Raw genomic sequence first — 21,088 nt, forward strand, 5'->3', positions numbered from 1 at the left:
ATGGTATTTATTTAAGGGAAAAACCAACTCTAAAAAACATACATGTAAAAAGTTTTAGTGTATAGATGAATCTTAATTAGCCACTGATATCTTTGAAATACTTGGAACAACTGGTCTATAAGAAGAATGTTCAGTATATACTGCTCTGACTGTTAAGAAACAAACATTTTAACAGTATCTCTCTTTCATACCACTGATGTGTTAGGCATTCAAATTGAAAAACATTTACTATGAAATACAAATATGGCCATACTTCTAAAATTAGTTAACTTTCATGTCATACAAATGTATCAAGATCCCTTATTGCCATAAATTCAGTTTTTTAGTAAAGGTTTAGAAAAAATTAAGTTTAAAGCCTAATGTAAATTTATGATAAAAGCTGTACATGAAAAAGTAGTAATATCAAATTAGGAGATTCAATTTTCTTCCCAAATTACATGAGTGTTGCCATTCAGTCCTCAGACCTCTGCAATCAGACTTCTGTTTCTTTCACTCAGTTAAAAGGACATTCCAAGTATTGATACTTAGATAGATATTAACAGCTATTGCCAAATTGCCCTTGGAGAAGGTTATACCCATTTACATTCCCACAAATAGCAAGTGAGGTTTCCTCATACTCTTGGCTCTTTCTTTAACCTGTGACAGCCTGGCACTTAGGTCTTCTCTCTGAAAGGTAGAGGGTATACAGCTTTATGATGGGAAACGCGATGTAATGTAATGACAGCGGTATAAAACTGGCTGGGGCATGACAGCCTCAAGCTGCCATCATTCAAATGAATGACTGCCTAATGTTCCAGAAAAATCAATGCCTTTACTACTGTCTCCTTTGGCATCATTCAAACTGTTACCTAAGAAATCCCCATCTCCAGGGTGAATGGAATACATCCACAATGCATTCATCAACCTGCCCCTGGTCTGACTCACTTGCACCAGTTTGTTCATGGGCTGGAAAGGAGCATCTGGCACCACCTCATGAATCAGTCCCAGAGTCCTGGACCACCTGTTTTCCTTTTCCCCCAATATAATCTTGACATATTTCTTTTAAAATAATTTACATATAATCAATGTTAAAATTGCGTATTTATATCACAGAGAGATTAAATATCTACATCCATAATAAACTTTCCCAAGGAAGATTCTTAAGTATCCTTTTAATATTCCTCTATAGCTTGAAGCAACATTCCCACACAGTAAGTTTGCATCCTCAGGAAAAACACATAACTACTCAGTTACATAATAACTTGGATTCCTTTGGGGATGCAGGGAATAATGTTTTGGATAGTTTTTCAATACATGCAAAAGAGGAAAAAGATAAAATAAAGCATAAAAACATTTTTACATTTGTGGACTAATTTTAAAAGCTGTCATAAAAAGCATCCAAAACTCAGATATAAGGCAAAAAGGTGAGGGAACAGGTCCTTCCAATGTCATATGTGAGCAAAGGCCATCCAAGGACCGACCATGTGGGGGAAATGTACCTAGTTCAATTTACTGTTTACATTGATTAAAGATCCTGTTTACAAGTGAAGTCACACGTTACTTTGTAGAATTTTGTGTGGTAAAGATATAAATAATGTGTGTCTGGTGACTAAGATAATCCAATGGTTATAGTTTAAATCCCTGTTAGAAATTAACCACTGTTTTTTTTTAACCACTTTTATATCTAATACTTGAATCTTATTTTAACTTTGCCTAAAAACACCTACTTTTCAAATGCCCTTCAGACTAGTTTTAACATCTAACTAGTATGCTCATTAATTATACACTGAGTACAATCATTATTGTTTGTTCATTTTATATTCATGTAACAGTCACAGTTTTGCCTTTCAGAAACATTTTAGCAAAGCAAAAGGCAAATATATCACATGTTTGAAAGTTTGGATGTACCAGTTATTTTCTCCAAATTTTTAAGGTGTTTTTTAATGGAAAACTTAGCATTAGCACATGAAAAAAAAATCTATTCTTACTTAGCTTTCATTAAAAACACTTCAGTCATTATCATTTTTCAAAGAACAGACTGGCAGGAATCACCCAAATTGACTGTTTCATCAGCATTTTCAAACTTTTCAGGAAATAGACTATACTAGATTTTCTTTTTCTCTCTGGGGAAAAAACCCCAACAACTCTCTTTTAAAGCTTTGAGGTTTGTCGATAATATTTCATAAATTTTATTTAGCCTGCTTATGTTGCCTCTTTCTTGGAAACAAAAACAACTGTACAACTAATGTACATATTAATTTGATCTTTTAAATTAGAACAGCATCAGAAATAGGGTTATTCTGTAGTTTACCTGTGAGTTGTTCCTATAAACCACAGTTTCAACGTTCTAATTTAGTCCTCTTACAGCTTAGCCCATTAGCAGCCCTAACGCACTATATACATTAAAAAAAAATTTGCTCCATAAAATTTCCATTATTCAACTTTAGTCACTGTAAGAGTTCTTAACTTTCCAGTAGATGAAGCATGGACCAGAGTGGTAGGATGAACGCAGTGACAACTGTCAGATCGTGGAAATACTTTGAAGATAGATAGAAATGGATTTCCTGATAAATTTGGCATGAGGAAAAAAGGAGGCAAAGATGATTCCAAGTTTCTGACCCTGATGTACTAGAAAGACAGTACTGCCAAGAACTGGCCTACCCTGACCACTTGACTGGAAATTTTCAACACTCTCCTTCCCTCCCACATTCCCGATTCTACCTTCTCTGCTTTATTTTCTAAGTAGCAAATGTTCACCTTCCATAATTCAGTTACAGTAATTACTGTAAGTCTCTCCCAAATAAAATGTAAGCTCCCTGAGGGCATGGCAGGAATATTTTTGTCTGGTTTTATCCTAAGAGAACTACATTTGTCTGGATGTATCTCAAGTGCCTAAAATAGTGCCTGGTTATCTTAACAGGTGTTCAAGAAATATTTATTCATTGAATTTATGAATAGTAAAATTCAGGCTCCAAAAGGTTAAATAAGTTGCCTATATCGAGGAAACAGCAATCATGGATCTGGCCCACAGGTCTTTCTGGCCCAGTCCAGTCATATTTTTTTCTCCTACTACTTCCTAATTATGCCTTGGCTAAAATATTAAAGTCAATATTTACATCCCTTGAAACAGACTTCTGCCCTGTGGCTTCAGTGTTATTATACTGTGTTGTAAAGCATGACAGGTGCTACTAATAGTTGACTGCAAACTATAAACTATGAATAAACCACACTTCTGGATTTATGAGACTGAAGAGGTATCAGGGCCTAAGAGAGCAAACCTAAGCTCTGGAGTCCAAAGACCAGCGTTTGAGGTCTTTTGATTTGTTAAGTAATCTTCCCTAAACCTCAGTCTCCTTGTCTATAAAATAAATTCATTATATCATCTGCCCTTGTGGATTCACAGGATTATTGTAGAGATCTAAGACAACAAGGTCAGTAAGTTATAATTAGCCTTATATTTTATGAAGGTGGCTTAAATTTGGTGAAACTGAAGTAGAAGGCAATTAAACATGCTCTATCTGCTATGTCAATATATTTACCAAAAGGCATTATATTTTGGGGTGTTTTTTGCTGTTGTTGTTGTTCCAATCCCATCAGTTTCAATTCCTTCCTTCTCCACGCTTTTTCTTTTTTTTTCCACACACACACACACACACACACACACACTGTATTTTATTTTTACTGACACCAAGCATTGTAAATGGATGACCACAACAAAAGCAACAATGATTGTAATTATCAAGCATGAAACACACTCATACTATGTCATAATATTGACATTCAGTCCAGGAATCCTCCACTGTAACAGCTCCTTTACTTTAAGTGAAAATTGATTTGTATATTTTTTGCCTCTGAGTCCTTGTGGGATTTTTTTTTTTTAATTCGAACAGAAAGTCACAAAAATTATAATCATCCTCATCAGTTCACTCAGTCCCATGTAATTTTTTTTATCTTGATCTTTTGTTAGCACTTTTATGAATTCATCAGTTTTCCATTAGAGTTCTGAAAATGCTTATTCATTCAGTTCAGCAGTATAGTCAGTTCCCAGACACCTGTCTCCACGCTTTTTCTACTTTATCAGCACTTCTGATGAAATCATCAAGGTCCCCGCAAAGAGAAGCTGCTGTATATGCATCACTGACCCTGCTCCTCTCACTCAGTCCAGAGGTTACACACACACCACACATCCTCTTCCACAGACATGAGCTCGGGGACACACCCAAGGCTTTCCATCCTGTTCTGTAACCCTCTAGAAATTCATCTAAACTATCACATATTCAGCCAGACCCTTGAAGAAGTTCAACTTATGACAGTGTGTTCAGCTCAGGTACAATCTAAATACAAGTAGGCAACTGAAAAATGCTGATCACAGGTCCAGAGTCCTGCCCACACTGTCGGGCACATCTCTCTGGATTCTCTCTTAGCCTCAGGGCTTCAAGAAGAGCAGTGCCCTTCCAGACACAGACAGCTTCCAACTCAGGTTAGGATTCTGGGGAATGCATTTCTCTCCCTAAAGCTTCCAAAAGCCTCAAGCTAATACTTGATTCCTAGCCTATGAATTCCACATCTGAATCTCTAGAATGATGTAGTACCTCTCCAGAGGGTGGTAACAAGGTGTGTTGTCTTTTCACTCTCTGCCCTTGGCTTGGTTCTCACAACTTACGGTCATCTCTGTTACCCAATTTCTCTCAATTTTCTATGTATTTCTATTTATATCTATTTCTCAACAACTTGGCTACTTTTAAATTTCATACACATTTAGATAAGCACAGTAATAGTCTTAAAACTTACATATTCATAAATACATTTTTCTTTGAAAAACACAAAACTTCAATAGTCACATGCAGTATGGGATATATCTCCTTAAAGTGCTGGAAAAGTTCACTATCTTGATTTGGGAGGTAGTTAATACAGGGCATATACACATTCATCAAGCTGTAAACTTAAAATCTGTGCACTTTGCTATATACATGTTATGCCTAAAGTTTTTAAAAAGAAGAAAAATCCCCAACAGAGAGGATTCTTCAGAGAGACAGGACAGAGACAGACACAGAGGGAGGGAGGGAGAGTCTATCAAATACTCACATTTTTCATTTAGCAAAAGGAAAAAAATCTTATTCTCAGATCAACAGCATTATAACCTCAAGTCTATTTTAAGAGACTAAAATTTTATTTTTACCACTGAAGTAAATTAATGCATCAATTTACTAGAGAATGATTTAGACAAAGAGTTCTCAGAATTAAAAAGAAACTCATGGCTTTTGTTTGAAATCTATTTCTGTTCATACGATTGTATAAATAAAAGTAAACAAAATATGGTATTCAATATGCCCTATGAGACTCTGTACTAGAAACTTCAAATTATATTTTTCATCCATTCAAATATTAGTTGACACCACTGTGTGCCAAGCACTGTGCTAGATACTTCGGAATATATTGTATGATTCTGCAGGCAGGATGGTTTTCTCTCATGCACTAAGCATGATTATATTATGCTTAGTGCAGTATTAAAATTCTTCTAAGTCTGGCAGTTTGAGAAATTCAGGCACTGCTTTAAGAATAATCTATAAAAGTTACCACTGAATTTAAACATCTTATATAAGGATGGATATGTAAAATACATAATGTGCTCCATTTTAGATAATATACATTCAGGTACCTGGGTTTAAGAGGTATGCATGGAGATGAGAAAATAAAATTATGCTGGCTTTATCTATACAAAACTCTTTCAGCTCACAGAAATCTAAGTACAGAAAGAAATGTGGTACAGTATATCAAAGTTAACAATTTACCTTTGCCATTTTCTCTGCCAATTGCAAACGACCATCAAGTTCTCTTCTGATCTGGGCTGCTTGTTCATCTGCATTATCCAACTTAAAAATAAAACAGAAATCACACATACATGATTACTTAATGGCAGTGACCTACAGATTAAAGCAAAGACAAAATGACTCTGAAAAAACTTTATAAATTCTCTCAACTACCTACTGAGAACACAGAAAGTTGTTTAATTAGATTGACACTCTAATTTCTTGGGCACTTTTCATTGTGGTTTGCTCACAAAAAAGGTAATAAATCTTTAAGGTTAATAGCTCAGCTTACCAAAAAATCTAATTATAATAATTCTTTGCCCAACCTGTCCACAACAGAGCTAAACCAAGAAGTCCTTGTTTCCTTGAGGATGCATTAAGCTGTCATTAAGTTTATTCAGGCCATCCTTCTGCCTTCATTAAGGTCAGTCCTAAATAGTTCAAAATAGATAAATCTCTTGTTTTGCTCTTTCAAATTCCCAGAATGCATTTCTGGATAGTGAGATACTGAGTAATGTTTCACTTTTTTCCTTGATCTTTCAAAAAATATTTCCTTCATTTTTATAAAAAGTTTTTATTTGTGCTAAACTATCAAGGCACTATTTGATTGATTGCTATAACTTTCTACCATTTAGGTCTTCATATGCTCCTCATTTTAGTACCAACAGGCTCATACTGCCAAGAAATCCCTTCACAGACCGGCACCACGTTAGAATTCCATTCTCTTGTTCTAAATTTGATTGAAAGCTTAGCATGCTATCCTCATTTTTATAGATATTTCCATCTACATGGAATATTACTTTAACTTCTCCACTGACATAATCCTTAACTTTTTCTATAACCTCTTTTAACTTTTCCTCATGATTCCTTCTACCTCCCTGTATTAGTTCATTAAGACCTCTTAAATCTAGGCAGTCCTATGGGCCATGCACAGTGTGGGCTGCACTGGGTGGGTTACAGATGTGAACAAGGCCAATGTTTCTCTTTAATTCCTTCCCCTCTCCCACTTCCCTCATTAAGAAGCCTAGACCACACAATACAACCATACTTTAGTAAAAGTCCATCTAAAAATTGGATTAGTACTGAGTACAACATTAAACACCCAGAAGAAAAAGATTAACTTGTCCATTTGCTGAAGAACTACAAATTTACCATGTTACATTAAAAAAAAAATAGCCTTAATAAGAAAAATTCTGAAAAAAGATGAGTAGGGGCAAAGCAGGTCAGTAGGATGGTGGTGTCGGAATGTATACGAAGGGTCAAGAAGAAGGGTAGGTGCTCCAGTAAGAGGGCGCCAAATGTCTGGAGGTGAGAGCAGACAGTGGTTTGGGGAATGGAATGGGGGGAGAGGGGGAAGAAGGGAAGGTTCATGAGAGATGGGGCTGGAGAGAGAGGTGGGACTATTTTATAAGCCTACTCTTCGCAGGCAAATTAGGGAGGTTGGAATTGGTTCCTATAGCACCGGGATTTCACCAAGAGGTTTCAAACAGGACTTCGGAAAGGTCACTGTGCCTGTCTCCATCACAAACAGGTTAAGAGGGACACAAGGAAGTCTACCTGTCCCTCTATATCAATCCATCTATGTGTTTGTTTAACAGATCTAAGGTCACCTTTCCAAAAAATACGTTCCCAAGTTTATATAAAAAAATCAACTCTATTTAAAAACAAGTTTTTAAATAGCCAAGATTTTCTTAAATTAAATCCTTGTTGTAAAGGAGTTGCTATGTCATCTCAAAAAAAAATACACTTTTTATTTTAATTGATTCATATTCAAAATCAAACAGAAACAAGTCTCTCTGTTCACTGCATCTGAAGTCAAAATGACTTACATTAAAAACAAAATTATTAAGGAAAAAAACAGATGATAAATGCCTATTCCAGGTAACCGAAATCAAGGTCCTAAAAACAAAAATTATGTGTAAGAACCCTAACTACAATACCTCAAATACAGTAAACGTAATATGGGGTGTCTTCTCATTTTGCTTAAATGCTGATAAATATTTTTCCACAAAAAATAAAATGGTTACTTGCAGTGAAGAGTTACAGTTCCACCAAGAAATAGCATTTAACATCTTAAAGCCTTAAAAATTCTCCTTCATATTTCACCACAAAATATTATTTAACATCTTTAACTATTTGTATCTTCAGATTAACAGTTCTTATTTAACTTTAAATGGAATTGTTTCAGTCACTTCTGCAGCCTGCAAGTGTTTTCTTTCTCAGAGTTTTCTACTACTTTAAAAAAATATTAATGCCTTAACTGCATATGTCTGAAAACATATACACAAAGAAAAGCAGAGCATTACTGTACTAAACTGTCCGTTAATAGCAATCAGAGACTGAAATGTGACTGATGACTACAGTGCCATTTCTGTGAAACTAGAAAAGCACACTCCCAAACATGTTTACAAAAAAAAAGAGGAAAAGCTAATATAATAAAGACAACCAATAAAACTTTTTACTGGTTGTCTTTGTTTTATGTAATGCTAGACAGAATTCAAGGAGGTAAATCAGCTGGTTAACTATAAGTAAGAATTTTAGTTTACCATTCCATGTGCCATATGTTTTATTTTCTTTTGAGTATTACCAAACTCAACACAGTTGAAAGTTTATATAATTTTTATGAATGCTTTTTTTTAAACATCTTTATTGGAGTATAATTGCTTTACAATGGTGTGTTAGTTTCTGCTTCATAACAAAGTGAATCAGCTATACATATACATATATCCCCAGATCTCCTCCCTCTTGGGTCTCCCTGCCTCCCACCCTCCCTATCCCACCTATCTAGGTGGTCACAAAGCACCGAGCTGACCTCCCTGCGCTATGCGGCTGCTTCCCACTAGCTATCAATTTTACGTTTGGTAGTGTATATATGTCCATATATGTCCACTCTCTCACTTTATCCCAGCTTAGCCTTCCCCCGCCCCATATCCTCAAGTCCATTCTCTAGTAGGTCTGTGTCTTTATTCCCGTCTTGCCCCTAGGTTCTTCATGAATTTTTTTTTTTTTTTTAAGATTCCATATATATGGGTTAGCATACAGTATTTGTCTTTCTCTTTCTGACTTACTTCACTTTGTATGACAGATTCTGGGTCCATCCACCTCACTACAAATAACTCAATTTCGTTTCTTTTTATGGCTGAGTAATATTCCATTGTATATATGTACCACATCTTCTTTATTCATTCATCTGTCTCTGGACACTTAGGTTGCTTCCATGTCCTGGCTATTGTAAATAGAGCTGCAATGAACACTTTGGTACATGACTCTTCTTGAATTATGGTTTTCTCAGGGTATATGCCCAGTACTGGGATTGCTGGGTCATATGGTAGTTCTATTTGTAGTTTTTAAGGAACCTCCATACTGTTCTCCATAGTGGCTGTATCAATTTACATTCCCACCAACAATGCAAGAGGAACGGTTCCCTTTTCTCCACACCCTCTCCAGCATTTACTGTTTCTAGATTTTTTGATGATGGCCATTCTGACTGGTGTGAGATGATATCTCATTGTAGTTCTGATTTGCATTTCTCTAATGATTAATGATGTTGAGCATTCTTTCATGTGTTTGTTGGCAATCTGTATATCTTCTCAGGAGAAATGTCTATTTAGGTCTTCTGCCCACTTTTGGATTGGGTTGTTTGTTTTTTTGATATTGAGCTGCATGAGCTCCTTGTAAATTTTAGAGATTACTCCTTTGTCAGTTGCTTCGTTTGCAAATATTTTCTCCCATTCTGAGGGTTGTATTTCCATCTTGTTTATGGTTTTTTTTGCTGTGCAAAAGCTTTTAAGTTTCATTAGGTCCCATTTGTTTATTTTTGTTTTTATTTCCATTTCTTTAGGAGGTGGGTCAAAAAGGATCTTGTTGTGATTTATGTCGTAGAGTGTTCTGCCTATGTTTTCCTCTAAGAGTTTGATAGTGCCTGGCCTTATATTTAGGTCTTTAATCCATTTTGAGTTTATTTTTGTGTATGGTGTTAGGGAGTGTTCTAATTTCATTCTTTTACATGTAGCTGTCCAGTTTTCCCAGCACCACTTATTGAAGGGGCTGTCTTTTCTCCACTGTATATTCTTGCCTCCTTTATCAAAGATAAAGTGAGCATATGTGCATGTGTGTTTATCTCTGGGCTTTCTATCCTGTTCCATTGATCTATATTTCTGTTTTTGTGCCAGTACCATACTGTCTTGATTACTGTAGCTTTGTAGTATAGTCTGAGGTCAGGGAGCCTGATTCCTCCAGCTCTGTTTTTCTTTCTCAAGATTGTTTTGGCTATTTGGGGTCTTCTGTGTTTCCATACAAATTGTGAAATTTTTTGTTCTAGTTCTGTGAAAAATGCCACTGGTAGTTTGATAGGGATCGCACTGAATCTGTAGATTGCTTTGGGTAGTATAGTCACTTTCACACTGTTGATTCTTCTGATCCAAGAACATGGTATATCTCTCCATCTGTTTGTATCACCTTTAATTTCTTTCATCAGTGTCTTATAGTTTTCTGCATACAGGTCTTTTGTCTCCTTAGGTTTATTGCTAGATATTTTATTCTTTTTGTTGCAATGGGAAATGGGAGTGTTTTCTTAATTTCACTTTCAGATTTTTCATCATTAGTGTATAGGAATGCAAGAGATTTCTGTGCATTAATTTTGTATCCTGCCACTTTACGAAATTCACTGATTAGCTCTAGTAGTTTTCTGGTAGCATCTTTAGGATTATGAATGCTTTCTTAAAGGTTGACTCCTCAGTTGAGATAACTGCAGTTTCACATGCAGTTGTAAGAAATAATTGAGAGATATCCATTGTACACTGCCCAGTTTCCCTCAATGGTAACATCTTACAAAACTAGACCATCATGTACAACCAGAATACTGATTGATACAGTCATCCATCCTATTCCAGTTTCCTTAGTTTTATGCACACTCATTTGTATGGATTTCTATACAATTTATTATCTGTCTAGGTTCACTCAGTCACCACAGTCAAGATACTGAACAGTTTTAACACCATATGTTGCCCTTTTATCACCACACCCACTTCCTCCACCCAATCCCCAGCTGGTTAGTTTTATACAATGTACCTCATTTTCAGAATGTTTAAAAATAAATTTAATAAGGCAAATAGATTTTAATTTCCATTATTAAATTGGAGATGTGCTCCCATGCACGAGAGATTAACATTTATAAACAATGGATTGGGGCCACAGACCTCTTTAATCTACACGTTCACTGCCTAGGTGCTTTCCTCAAAGCGCATGGCCATAAACAGCATCTATTCACTGATAACTCCCAAGTATGTATTTATAGCTCCAACCTCTCACCAGAGGGCCAGTCTGTTACTTTCAACTGCCTACCTACCATTTCAACCTGCATGAAGACAAGGCACATTGCATTTAACATGCCCCAAATGGAATTTTGATTGCCATCTCCCCACCTCAATCACTCCTTCCGTGAGCAATGCCATGTCATATAAATGGCACACCTATTTACCATTTGTTCAAGCCCAAAGCCTAGGTCTCATCTTTGACCTCTCTCTTTCTTTCACAGCCCACAACCAATCCAATTAGAGTTATGTAGTGAAACCCAGAATCACATAGTTGAAGGCAGACCAAATCCAGGTACTCTTACTCCTTGGCCAAGACTCTTTTTTTGCGTGGTGTAGTGTATCTCTAGCCACTTGAAGTGCATTTCACTTTGTCAATACAGTTGTATACATCATTATGGTGAAAATAATCTTTTCTTTTCTGAAAACTTGGTTTTTGCACACTACCTCCTCTCCTCCTTCCCCTCAAGAAAAAAAAAAAAAAGTAGAAAAAAGCCCATATGGATGGTTTAATAGATGTGGGACATCAGACTTTAAAATGTTGGTGATGTATCCATTTCTAGTGCCTGATTTGGGCTGTGAGATAAAGACAGTGGGGATAATTTGGGGACCATGGAGTTGGTGGTAGAGGCCAGAGACAAGTCCTCACTCCACAAGGACATCTTTTAATTTCATTTTCTTTTACTTTAAATTCCTGATTACAACACTTTATATGACAATAGATTACTTATACCTCACAGATATCCTTTCCTGGCACAGAATATTTTCCAGGTCTTTCAAAGAGGGTCATTCAACCCTGACAATAACAGATGCCCAAACGTATCTTTATTCTCTGCAATGCCTTGAGTATCTATTATACAGAACATTTTATCACTTTAATTATCAAAATATTTCAATGTCTTGACAAATATTCAGTACTTTTATTTTCCTCCTGTTCATTACACAGGGATTGCTGTTTCCAAATTCAGAATTCTCTTGGCTATGAAGTTCTTAACCTGGACCTTCAGGAGTCTGGACCATTCAAGTTGGGAGCAAAATTTGGAGAGATATGCACTTTTCTCCTTGAGGAATTGTTTGAATTTCATAGCTTACCCAAAGGGGTGGTTAACTCAAAAGAGGTAAAGAACCATGGCTCTAGGAGAATCTTCTTTATATAAGTCTCTATTCATTTCTTCTAGAAGAGGCTGTCTGGCTTCTCAAACATAAGCAATGGAAAATGGCCACCACAGGCCTACATCAACCTTACCCTTTCGAAGATTTGTTAAATTCTTCATAAAAGGACACTAAGACAAAGGCTCTGAACAATGTTGACTGAATGGCCCACAATTACTTTACTAACTCTATGATTTTTATACACCTACTGTACAGCAAGCACTGCTGAAAGCTATTCTGTAGCTGCAGAAGTCGTGGCCTTCCAGGAGTTCACATTTCATACAGAAAACAGTAAAAACAGCATTTAAAACAGAACAGAATTGCCACCAGAAAGCTACTGATCAAGGAGTGTGGGAAATCAGTGATGGAAGAGATGTTTTTCCTGGTTGATAATATCAGGATGAATTTGCTAAAATGGAAATATTAAAAAATGGACTTTGAGGAATAGAGAAAATACTGATCTGATGCCGCATCTATTAGTCTTGACTTGCAAATCTCAAACCCTGGGCTCTCTGGGTCCCAGTCCTCTCAAGTTCCATGGAAACAGTTCTGAAAAGAGAAGGTCTCAGAAATCAACAAATCTCCCTTTGCAGAAGTCCTTGGGAAGACCCAAAGACTTCATTGGTAGCCAACTATCTTACAGGTTAAGAAAATTTTAAACCGCATAAGAACAACCTTACCAAGTTTTACCCAACAGCTTCATTTTATAGCATCTGATATCATTCTTCTAATGCTGTAAAAACTACAAACATCAAATACTCAAATTCATTAAATTTGCTCATATCTTCAAGAAAAAAAAAAGCAGTTTTCATAGCACTGTTTAGCATCATTGCCCTCTATGATTAATCTATTTTCTAGAACCAGGATAACTGTCTTCACATTAATATTGTCAATCACTAAAAATGGAGATTAATAGCTCTGTTTTTCCATAATGATGCCTTTGTTTGCGCTAACCCTAGTCAATTGTGCCCTTCTCCCACTGAAAAAAAAATTAGTTCTTTTCTGAGTCCCCAGTCCAATTATGGCATATCTCTTTTCAAACAAATTATATTCTGTTACTTTCTTATAACATTCACCTTTTAGTATGAAATATACAAGTAGACTAAGATTTGCACTGTTACATAAATAGTGTTTTCCCTGAGATTAATTCATTTGCTGGTTATTCTGTTTATATCATCTATAAATCTGGTGATCTAGAGATAATACATCATGAGAAGAAATTTGCACAAACCTAACCCCAATTCCAAAAGAACACTCCACCCAACATTATAATTTTCTCATAGCCCAGTGTTTGACTTATTTGACAGTGCCAAATATGCATGGATTTTGTAACACAGCCTAAAAACCCTGATCAAAAGCTGTATTAAGAATTAGCAAATTCATTTACTTCATCAATAAATTTGTTAATTTTCTACCATCACTTGAATCAAATTACTTATCGTGAAGATAGAGTACTGATTGTTCCTGCTCTGTTTTCTGTGCTGAGCCCCCTCATTCTCTCAGCCCATAAGCACACACAGTTGGTCCTTAGCTGTTCTAGACAGAGTGCCTGCTGTTGTACATGATGTCATGACATAACTCAGCACATAGCTCTGGCCTCTTCTCCTGAGTCCCAGTTCTCTATCTCCAGTTGAAGGCAAGGTCTTTCCTTTCAGGCATCCAACAATGGCCTCAGCTAAGACTGAAGTGTCCTTTACAATCCACTCTTCTTCATGGCTGCCCTGTTTCTACACATGATTCTCACTACCCTTGATCAGGCTAACATCTTAGAAGAGGAGGAGGAGTAAAGGGCAGGGGGATGGAAGGATGGGTGGAAGTGAATGAAAATAAGTGGGTATGAATGAGAAAGAATGATACTCAAACATCTCAGCTTAGTTTTCAGGTCCACCCTATTTTGTACCAATCTCACTTTTTAACCTCTTGGATACTTGCATTATGTATACAAATTAGTTTGCTCATTATATACAAAACATATTACATTTCCCCAATCATATACCTTGTTTGTGTTTCTCCTGCCTGGGATGCTCTTCTTACCTACCTTCATTGTCCAGATCAATCTCCAAATCTTCTGAGAAGACTACCTGCCTACCTATTGGGTAACAAAGCAGGTACTATCTGACAACATGTCTTTCATAGTAGTCTTCTCATTATTCAACTTCTGAGATATTTATGACCCCTACCTCACACCGCAATATATGACCCTTGTTAGCTCACCCTACCACCCTAACAAGAGGCCTAAACCAATCCATCGCCAATGGTGGGATTTCCGTAACCAGTCCCAGTTTTAATGTAAATGCAAGGAATAATTCCACCTGTATTTGAAAGGTTCTTGGACCCTAACATCCCTCCAGACTGACCCATCTTCCATGAGGCAACCTCCCTCAAAAACAGAAACAAAAAAGTCCTTCCTCCCCACTACCTGATCATTGACAATTAGCCAGCAACTCCAAGGTAACTAAAACTCTTTCTGCAACTTCGTGCAGCACAAAGAGCACAAGGAAGTGAAGTGATCCCCGTATTCTCAAGAGGGACGCATTGCCTGGATGCTGTTACGTCTGAGTCAGGGAGCACTCGGCTGCTAAAGGCACAGCCTGTAAAGATCACTCTCACGTCTACTTGCTAAACTGTGCATAAGAAACCTGGCTCGGAAAGAGCAGTTCTGTCGCAGCTTCTCAGAGAACAGTTCTGAGAGTCTTAAAATTGCATTTCCCAAACCACACTTCCCTTTGAATACTACTTAAAAGTAGGGAAAAGATGAACAAGTTAATGAGATATAAAATTAGCCTATGTGAACTGAACTAAACTATATTAAGTAATGGAAAAAAATGTTCAAAAGTAAGAACGCAAGAACTTTAACCTCAAACACGAAAACCAGGGGACTTCGATAGCCTGGAGACTATGCATACATTATTGCCTAAAATGGTAGGTATAACTTCGCAAATTTTTGCACATCATGAAATTTTCCTTAGGATTCCATTTGGTATTAACATTTTACCTTCTAGACAGAAGTCATGAGCTAACATTTTCAAGCAATTATTTACTAACTATACTTCCCTCAATAAAATAATTGAATATACATTTACATTAATAATGATGAAACGGAGAGATTTTAGCACTAAGTAAAATAACACAGACACTATCAGTGACTTTAGAGGATGCTGTCAGAGCAGATTAGAACTTTAGCCTCATCAGGACTAGTAAGGTGAATTTATACAGCACTGGACTCATGGGCCCAGCCGCTCCGCGGGATGTGGGATCTTCCCGGACCGGGGCACGAACCCGTGTCCCTTGCATCGGCAGGCGGACTCTCAACCACTGCGCCACCAGGGAAGCCCTCTTGGTTCTTCTTTTAACCCACTCCAGTCAGGTTTACTCCCAACCACTCCAAAAAGTCTTCCCTTGTCAAAGCCAACAGTGGCTTCCACTTCACAAACTCAAGGGTCACTTCGTTGCTGTGTGGCACAGGTAAACTCTCTCCTTGCAATGTCTTCCCACGGCTTTCCTGACACCACACTTTCTGGTTTCCTCCCTCTTCGCTGGCTCTTTTGCCTTTGTGCAGCCTCTAAATCCTGGCATCCCCAGGCCTCTCTGTCGTTGGCCCTTTTTCTTCTTGAGCCCCAGACTCTCCCAGTATGATTTCATAATGTCTCATGACTTAAATTAAAACACTAACTTTATCAAAATGATTTCCAAATCTTTATCTCCCACTCTGACCTCTCACTGGAATTTCAGACTTGTATATTCAACTACCACCTGCCATCACATGGACGTCTAACATTCTTATTTCATCAGGTACACAACAGAACTTTTGATTCCCCCCGCCCCCTGCCACATATGCCCCTGCCCCAAAATATTGCTCCATGGGAAGAGGGACTGCAATATATGGAGAGCCCTGATCAGTGGCTGACCAGAGTAGGTGCTATATTGAAAGAACACCTTCATCAAAGATGCACCATCAGAGCACAATTAATAGAAATGCTGCATCAGATAAATGCTGGAAATGTAAATGGGAGACAGCCATCAAAGGATACTATCTTTTCTATAAAACGTGAGTGAGGGGAATAGGTGGATGTTACCCGTAGTTCTGGAGGATGGTATGTCTTAAACTACAGACTCCAGCTGATCCCTTTTCCTGCTTGAATTCCTGGGCTTTCATCATGTCCCTTTTAAGGCAAGTAGGTGGTCTAGTGTTCTGACTCAGGCCAAAGCTCCCAAGCGCGGGAGCACAGAAGAATTCCGAAGCACAAAACAGGGCATGGATCCAAGAGGATGTGACGAGACACCCAGGTGAAATCCAGTAGTCTAGGAACTTCACAGGCAACACAGGAAAACAGGACCACAGTAGGGCAAGGAGCAGAGCCTCATGACTACTCAAAACATTAATATGCAGGTCCTGTTCCACTTCCTTTTTTGTGTGTGTGTGCGGTACACAGGCCTCTCACTGTTGTGGCCTCTCCCGTTGCGGAGCACAGGCTCCGGACGCGCAGGCTCAGCGGCCATGGCTCACGGGCCCAGCCGCTCCGCGGCATGTGGGATCTTCCCGGACCGGGGCACGAACCCGTGTTCCCTGCATCGGCAGGCGGACTCCCAACCACTGCGCCACCAGGGAAGTCCTCCACTTCTTTTTTAATAATGCTGTGCCATGTCCACAGGTGGGGTGAGGCAGGGGATGGGCCACATGTAATCCATTCTTTAGACCACAGAGAGTGATCTTTCCAGAACCCCAACTTGTTCCTGTCATTCCTTGCCTCACAGACCAACAGCGTTCCCCATCTTGTGATAGTTCCAAGCTCTTCCAGCTAGCATGTGAGGCCCCTTAACATTCAAGTCCTTCCCTAACTCTAGCTTCATCTGCTACTCCACCAAAACACACAATGAATCTCCCATAGACTCCAAGCCATTTCATTCTCCTCGTGCCTTCGTAAGCGTTGTTTTCCTCCAGTCTGCTGAATTTCTACGCATCTTCCAAAATTCAGGAATTGTCCTTGTTAGAACCTTCATTAAAGTTCCAACAGAGGATTGAGTTTCCAGACTTCCAAATCATTTCTTCTTCTGGGCAGAGAGCTAGACTGTTTCCCAGCCTCCTCTATACTTAGATATGACCATGGCATGAAGACCTCAGATGAACTGTCAGGCCAGGGGTCCTTAAGCCTCAGCATCACGTAGGAAGCTTTTAAAAAACAGACACTTAGGCCCCACATCCACAGACTGTTTCACTTAGTCTGAGGTGGGGGCCCAGGTACCCAGTGGTTTGTAAAGCTCCTCAGGTCATTCTAATGTGGAGCCAGGGTGGAGCATTAAAGAAATCCACGCAAACTATCCAGTATCAAATTAAGAGACTGTCATCCACGTGTTCACATTACGCCCTATACACACCCTCAGAGACACACTGATTAATTATACCATTCATCACATTTTACTTGCATATCTGTCTCCTGACCACATGCAAACACCTTGAGGGAAAGAATAAAATCTTGTCATTTTTGTATTTTCATTGTTTCGCCCAGTAACTGATATTTTTAGAAGGCATTCAATAAGCATTTTTCAATGTATAAAATATATTTATCACATATATGTCATTTTGACAGAATATTTTCATTAACAACCATGAAAAACCTAAGAACAATATTCATATTATTATAGTTGGAACAGTAGATTCATATAATCTTTTATTCATTAATAGATGAAAACAGGTCATGAAGTGCATTGGCAAATACACTTTTCCCTTCCATTACTATTACAAAAATGCCTGATCTCTGAAGATTTGTGTTCTCTTATCATTAAGAAAAAAAAAAAATGTGGACATGCTGGGATAAAACCCTAATTTCTATAGGCTAGATCTAAGTAAAGAAGAAAAGTCTAAAAATAAATGCATGGAATATCTGACTGTAGCCTATATTTTTATCTGATGAGATTTGGGAGAAAGCAGAAATAAGTTAAAACATCTTTAGGAGAAACCTTACTTAGAAATATTTTTATGTAGTTCCTCTACACGTAGGCCAAAGGTAAAAAAAAAAAAATAATGCATAGTCAAATGAAGCAACACTGATAAAAGTTATAACCTGATTTAAGAATATAATACAGTTGTATTCACAATTATAAAAACAATTTTTATGGATTACAGATCTAAATGTAAGGCTAGACACTATAAAACTCTTAGAGGAAAACACAGGGAGAACGCTCTGTGACATAATCACAGCAAGATCCTTTTTGACCCACCTTCTAGAGAAATGGAAATGGAAATAAAAACTAAAAACAAAAATAAACAAATGGGACCTAATGAAACTTAAAAGCTTTTGCACAGCCAAGGAAAACTATTAGAGGAAAACACAGGGAGAACACTCTGTGACATAAATCACAGCAAGATCCTTTTTGACCCACCTTCTAGAGAAATGGAAATAAAAACAAAAATAAACAAATGGGACCTAATGAAACTTAAAAGCTTTTGCACAGCATAAATAAGACGAAAAGACAACCCTCAGAATGGGAGAAAATATTTGCAAACGAAGCAACTGACAAAGGATTAATCTCTAAAATACACAAGCAGCTCATGCAGCCCAATATCAGAAAAACAAACAACCCAACACCAAAATGGGCAGAAGACCTAAACAGACATTTCTCCAAAGAAGATATACACATTGCCAACAAACACATGAAAGGATGCTCAGCTTCACTAATCACTAGAGAAATGCAAATCAAAACTGCAATGAGGTATCACCTCACACCAGTCAGAATGGCCATCATCAAAAAATCTACAAACAATAAATGCTGGAGAGGGTGTGGAGAAACGGGAACCCTCATGCACTGCTGGTGGGAATGTAAACTGATACAGCCACTATAGAGAACAGTATGGAGGTTCCTTAATAAACTAAAAATAGAACTACCATACGACCCAGCAATCCCACTACTGGGCATATACCCTGAGAAAACCATAATTTAAAAAGAGACATGTACCACAATGTTCACTGCAGCACTATTTACAATAGCCAGGACACGGAAGCAACCTAAGTGTCCAGAGACAGATGAATGGATAAAGAAGATGTGGCACATATATACAATGGAATACTCCTCAGTCATAAAAAGAAACAAAATTGAGTTATTTGTAGTGAGGTGGATGGACCTAGAGTCTGTCATACAGAGTGAAGTAAGTCAGAAAGAGAAAAACAAATACCGTATGCTAACACATATATATGGAATCTAAAAAAAAAAAAAAAAATTTGTTCTGGAGAACCTAGGGGCAGGACAGGAATAAAGATGCAGATGTAGAGAATGGACTTGAGGACACGGGGAGGGGGAAGGGTAAGCTGGGATGAAGTGAGAGAGTGGCATGGACTCATATATACTACCAAATGTGAAACAGATAGCTAGTGGGAAGCAGCCGCATAGCACAGGGAGATCAGCTCGATGCTTTGTGTCCACCTAAAGGGCTGGGATAGGGAGGGTGGGAGGGAGACGCAAGAGGGAGGAGATATGGGGATATATGTATATGTATAGCTGATTCACTTTGTCATACAGCAGAAACTAACACAGCATTGTACAGCAATTATACTCCAGTAAAGATATTTAAAAAATAAAAACAATTTTTAGAGAGGAAACTGATTCAATATTACTAATCAGATTCACATTTAACTGAAATCAGATTCATCAATTATATATCATGATACATTTATTTTTTAAAAAAGTGAATATTTACATAAATATTATAGCTAATTATTAACTCCAGAATTTCAAAAGTCAGGTATTATACGATCCAATCAGTCTTAAGGTCTTCAGTTGCTCCTTGCTGTTTCCTAAAACATAACAATTGCTATTTAATGACATTCACTCGAATATTTTCCTCATTTTTTTTTTTTTGATTGAAATAAACGTCTTGTTTTCAAAGTTGTCAAGAAAGTTTAACAATATGCCGCCTGACTCAGCGATGAAGAGTATTTACAATCATGATGACAGGAACTGAACACAGCCCATCTGAACTTGTGAAACACCTGTAACTCAATCCGGGGCCCTGGATGCGGGTGGGGGGGGGGGCGGTTGGCGAGGGGCCGACCACCCGTCCAGGTCCAGAAACAGGGAGAGAAGGCCCGAGGAGCCGGCTGGGCAGTGAGGTGCGTGCAGCGGGTGCAGGCTTCCTCTGTAGCCTTGGGCTACGTGACTCTTCTCTCCGCTGCTGCGTTCTGTTTCCCCCACGCACTACTTTTTAAGCAGGTGTTAAGCTGTTAAATGGAAAAGGGTCTAATCATTTCGGGAGGCGGGGTTCTCTCTCAACCTTCGGATTCCTGGCCCCCCCTGCGAGTGGGTGCAGGGACCGGCGCTCTCCAAGCAGCGGGCGGCTCTCACGCACACCAGAGTCTGAGTCTGCACCCCTCCAGGTCAGGCTGGAAGTCAGCGGCTTCCCTCTGGGCCGCCTTCCTCATGGGGGCAACTTCACTGCCGCACAAACGTCATCTTTAAAAGGATGCAAGAATTCCCGGAAAGCGGAGAGGACAGCGACCAGCACAAAGGGCTCACTCAATAAAAAGCACAGAAATGACGAGTGATCGCCATTCCCGAAGGGAAGTGGAGGGGTGTCCCAGGCTCCAGGTCCCGTCATCCCACAGCAACTGTCACTGTCCTTCTCTCGCTGAAGGAGGGCTCAGCTCCGGCTCCTGCGCTCTGGGCCCAGCCGGGGTCCTGTCGCCCACGCAGCTTCCCGCCCCAGGGTGGATCCTCCCAAGCAGACCTTCTGGGGAAGGGCAGGACCTGCGGCTTTACCGGATGTTAACCTTTTTCCCCTGTGCAGTAATCGTTCCCTTGCATTTCTGTACGGTTGTCACCCAACTGCAACATCCCAGACAG

At 38.5% G+C, this 21,088-nt stretch overlaps 1 protein-coding gene across 15 annotated transcripts in view; it reads right to left on the reverse strand.

Annotated features, from left to right (window-relative positions):
- Positions 1-21,088, reverse strand: part of CADPS2 (calcium dependent secretion activator 2) — a 485,983-nt gene that overhangs the window by 307,365 nt on the left and 157,530 nt on the right. For all 15 annotated transcript variants that reach the window (XR_012334053.1, XM_073809879.1, XM_073809876.1 and 12 more), the window contains one exon: positions 5,772-5,852. Coding sequence is in view for 14 of the 15 variants with exons in the window: in XM_073809879.1 (XP_073665980.1) it covers positions 5,772-5,852 (81 nt within the window). In the remaining variant the exon portion in view is untranslated. The remainder of the gene's footprint in view (positions 1-5,771; positions 5,853-21,088) is intronic.

The sequence above is a fragment of the Tursiops truncatus genome, chromosome 9, assembly GCF_011762595.2.
Source record: "Tursiops truncatus isolate mTurTru1 chromosome 9, mTurTru1.mat.Y, whole genome shotgun sequence".
Taxonomy (NCBI): domain Eukaryota; kingdom Metazoa; phylum Chordata; class Mammalia; order Artiodactyla; family Delphinidae; genus Tursiops; species Tursiops truncatus.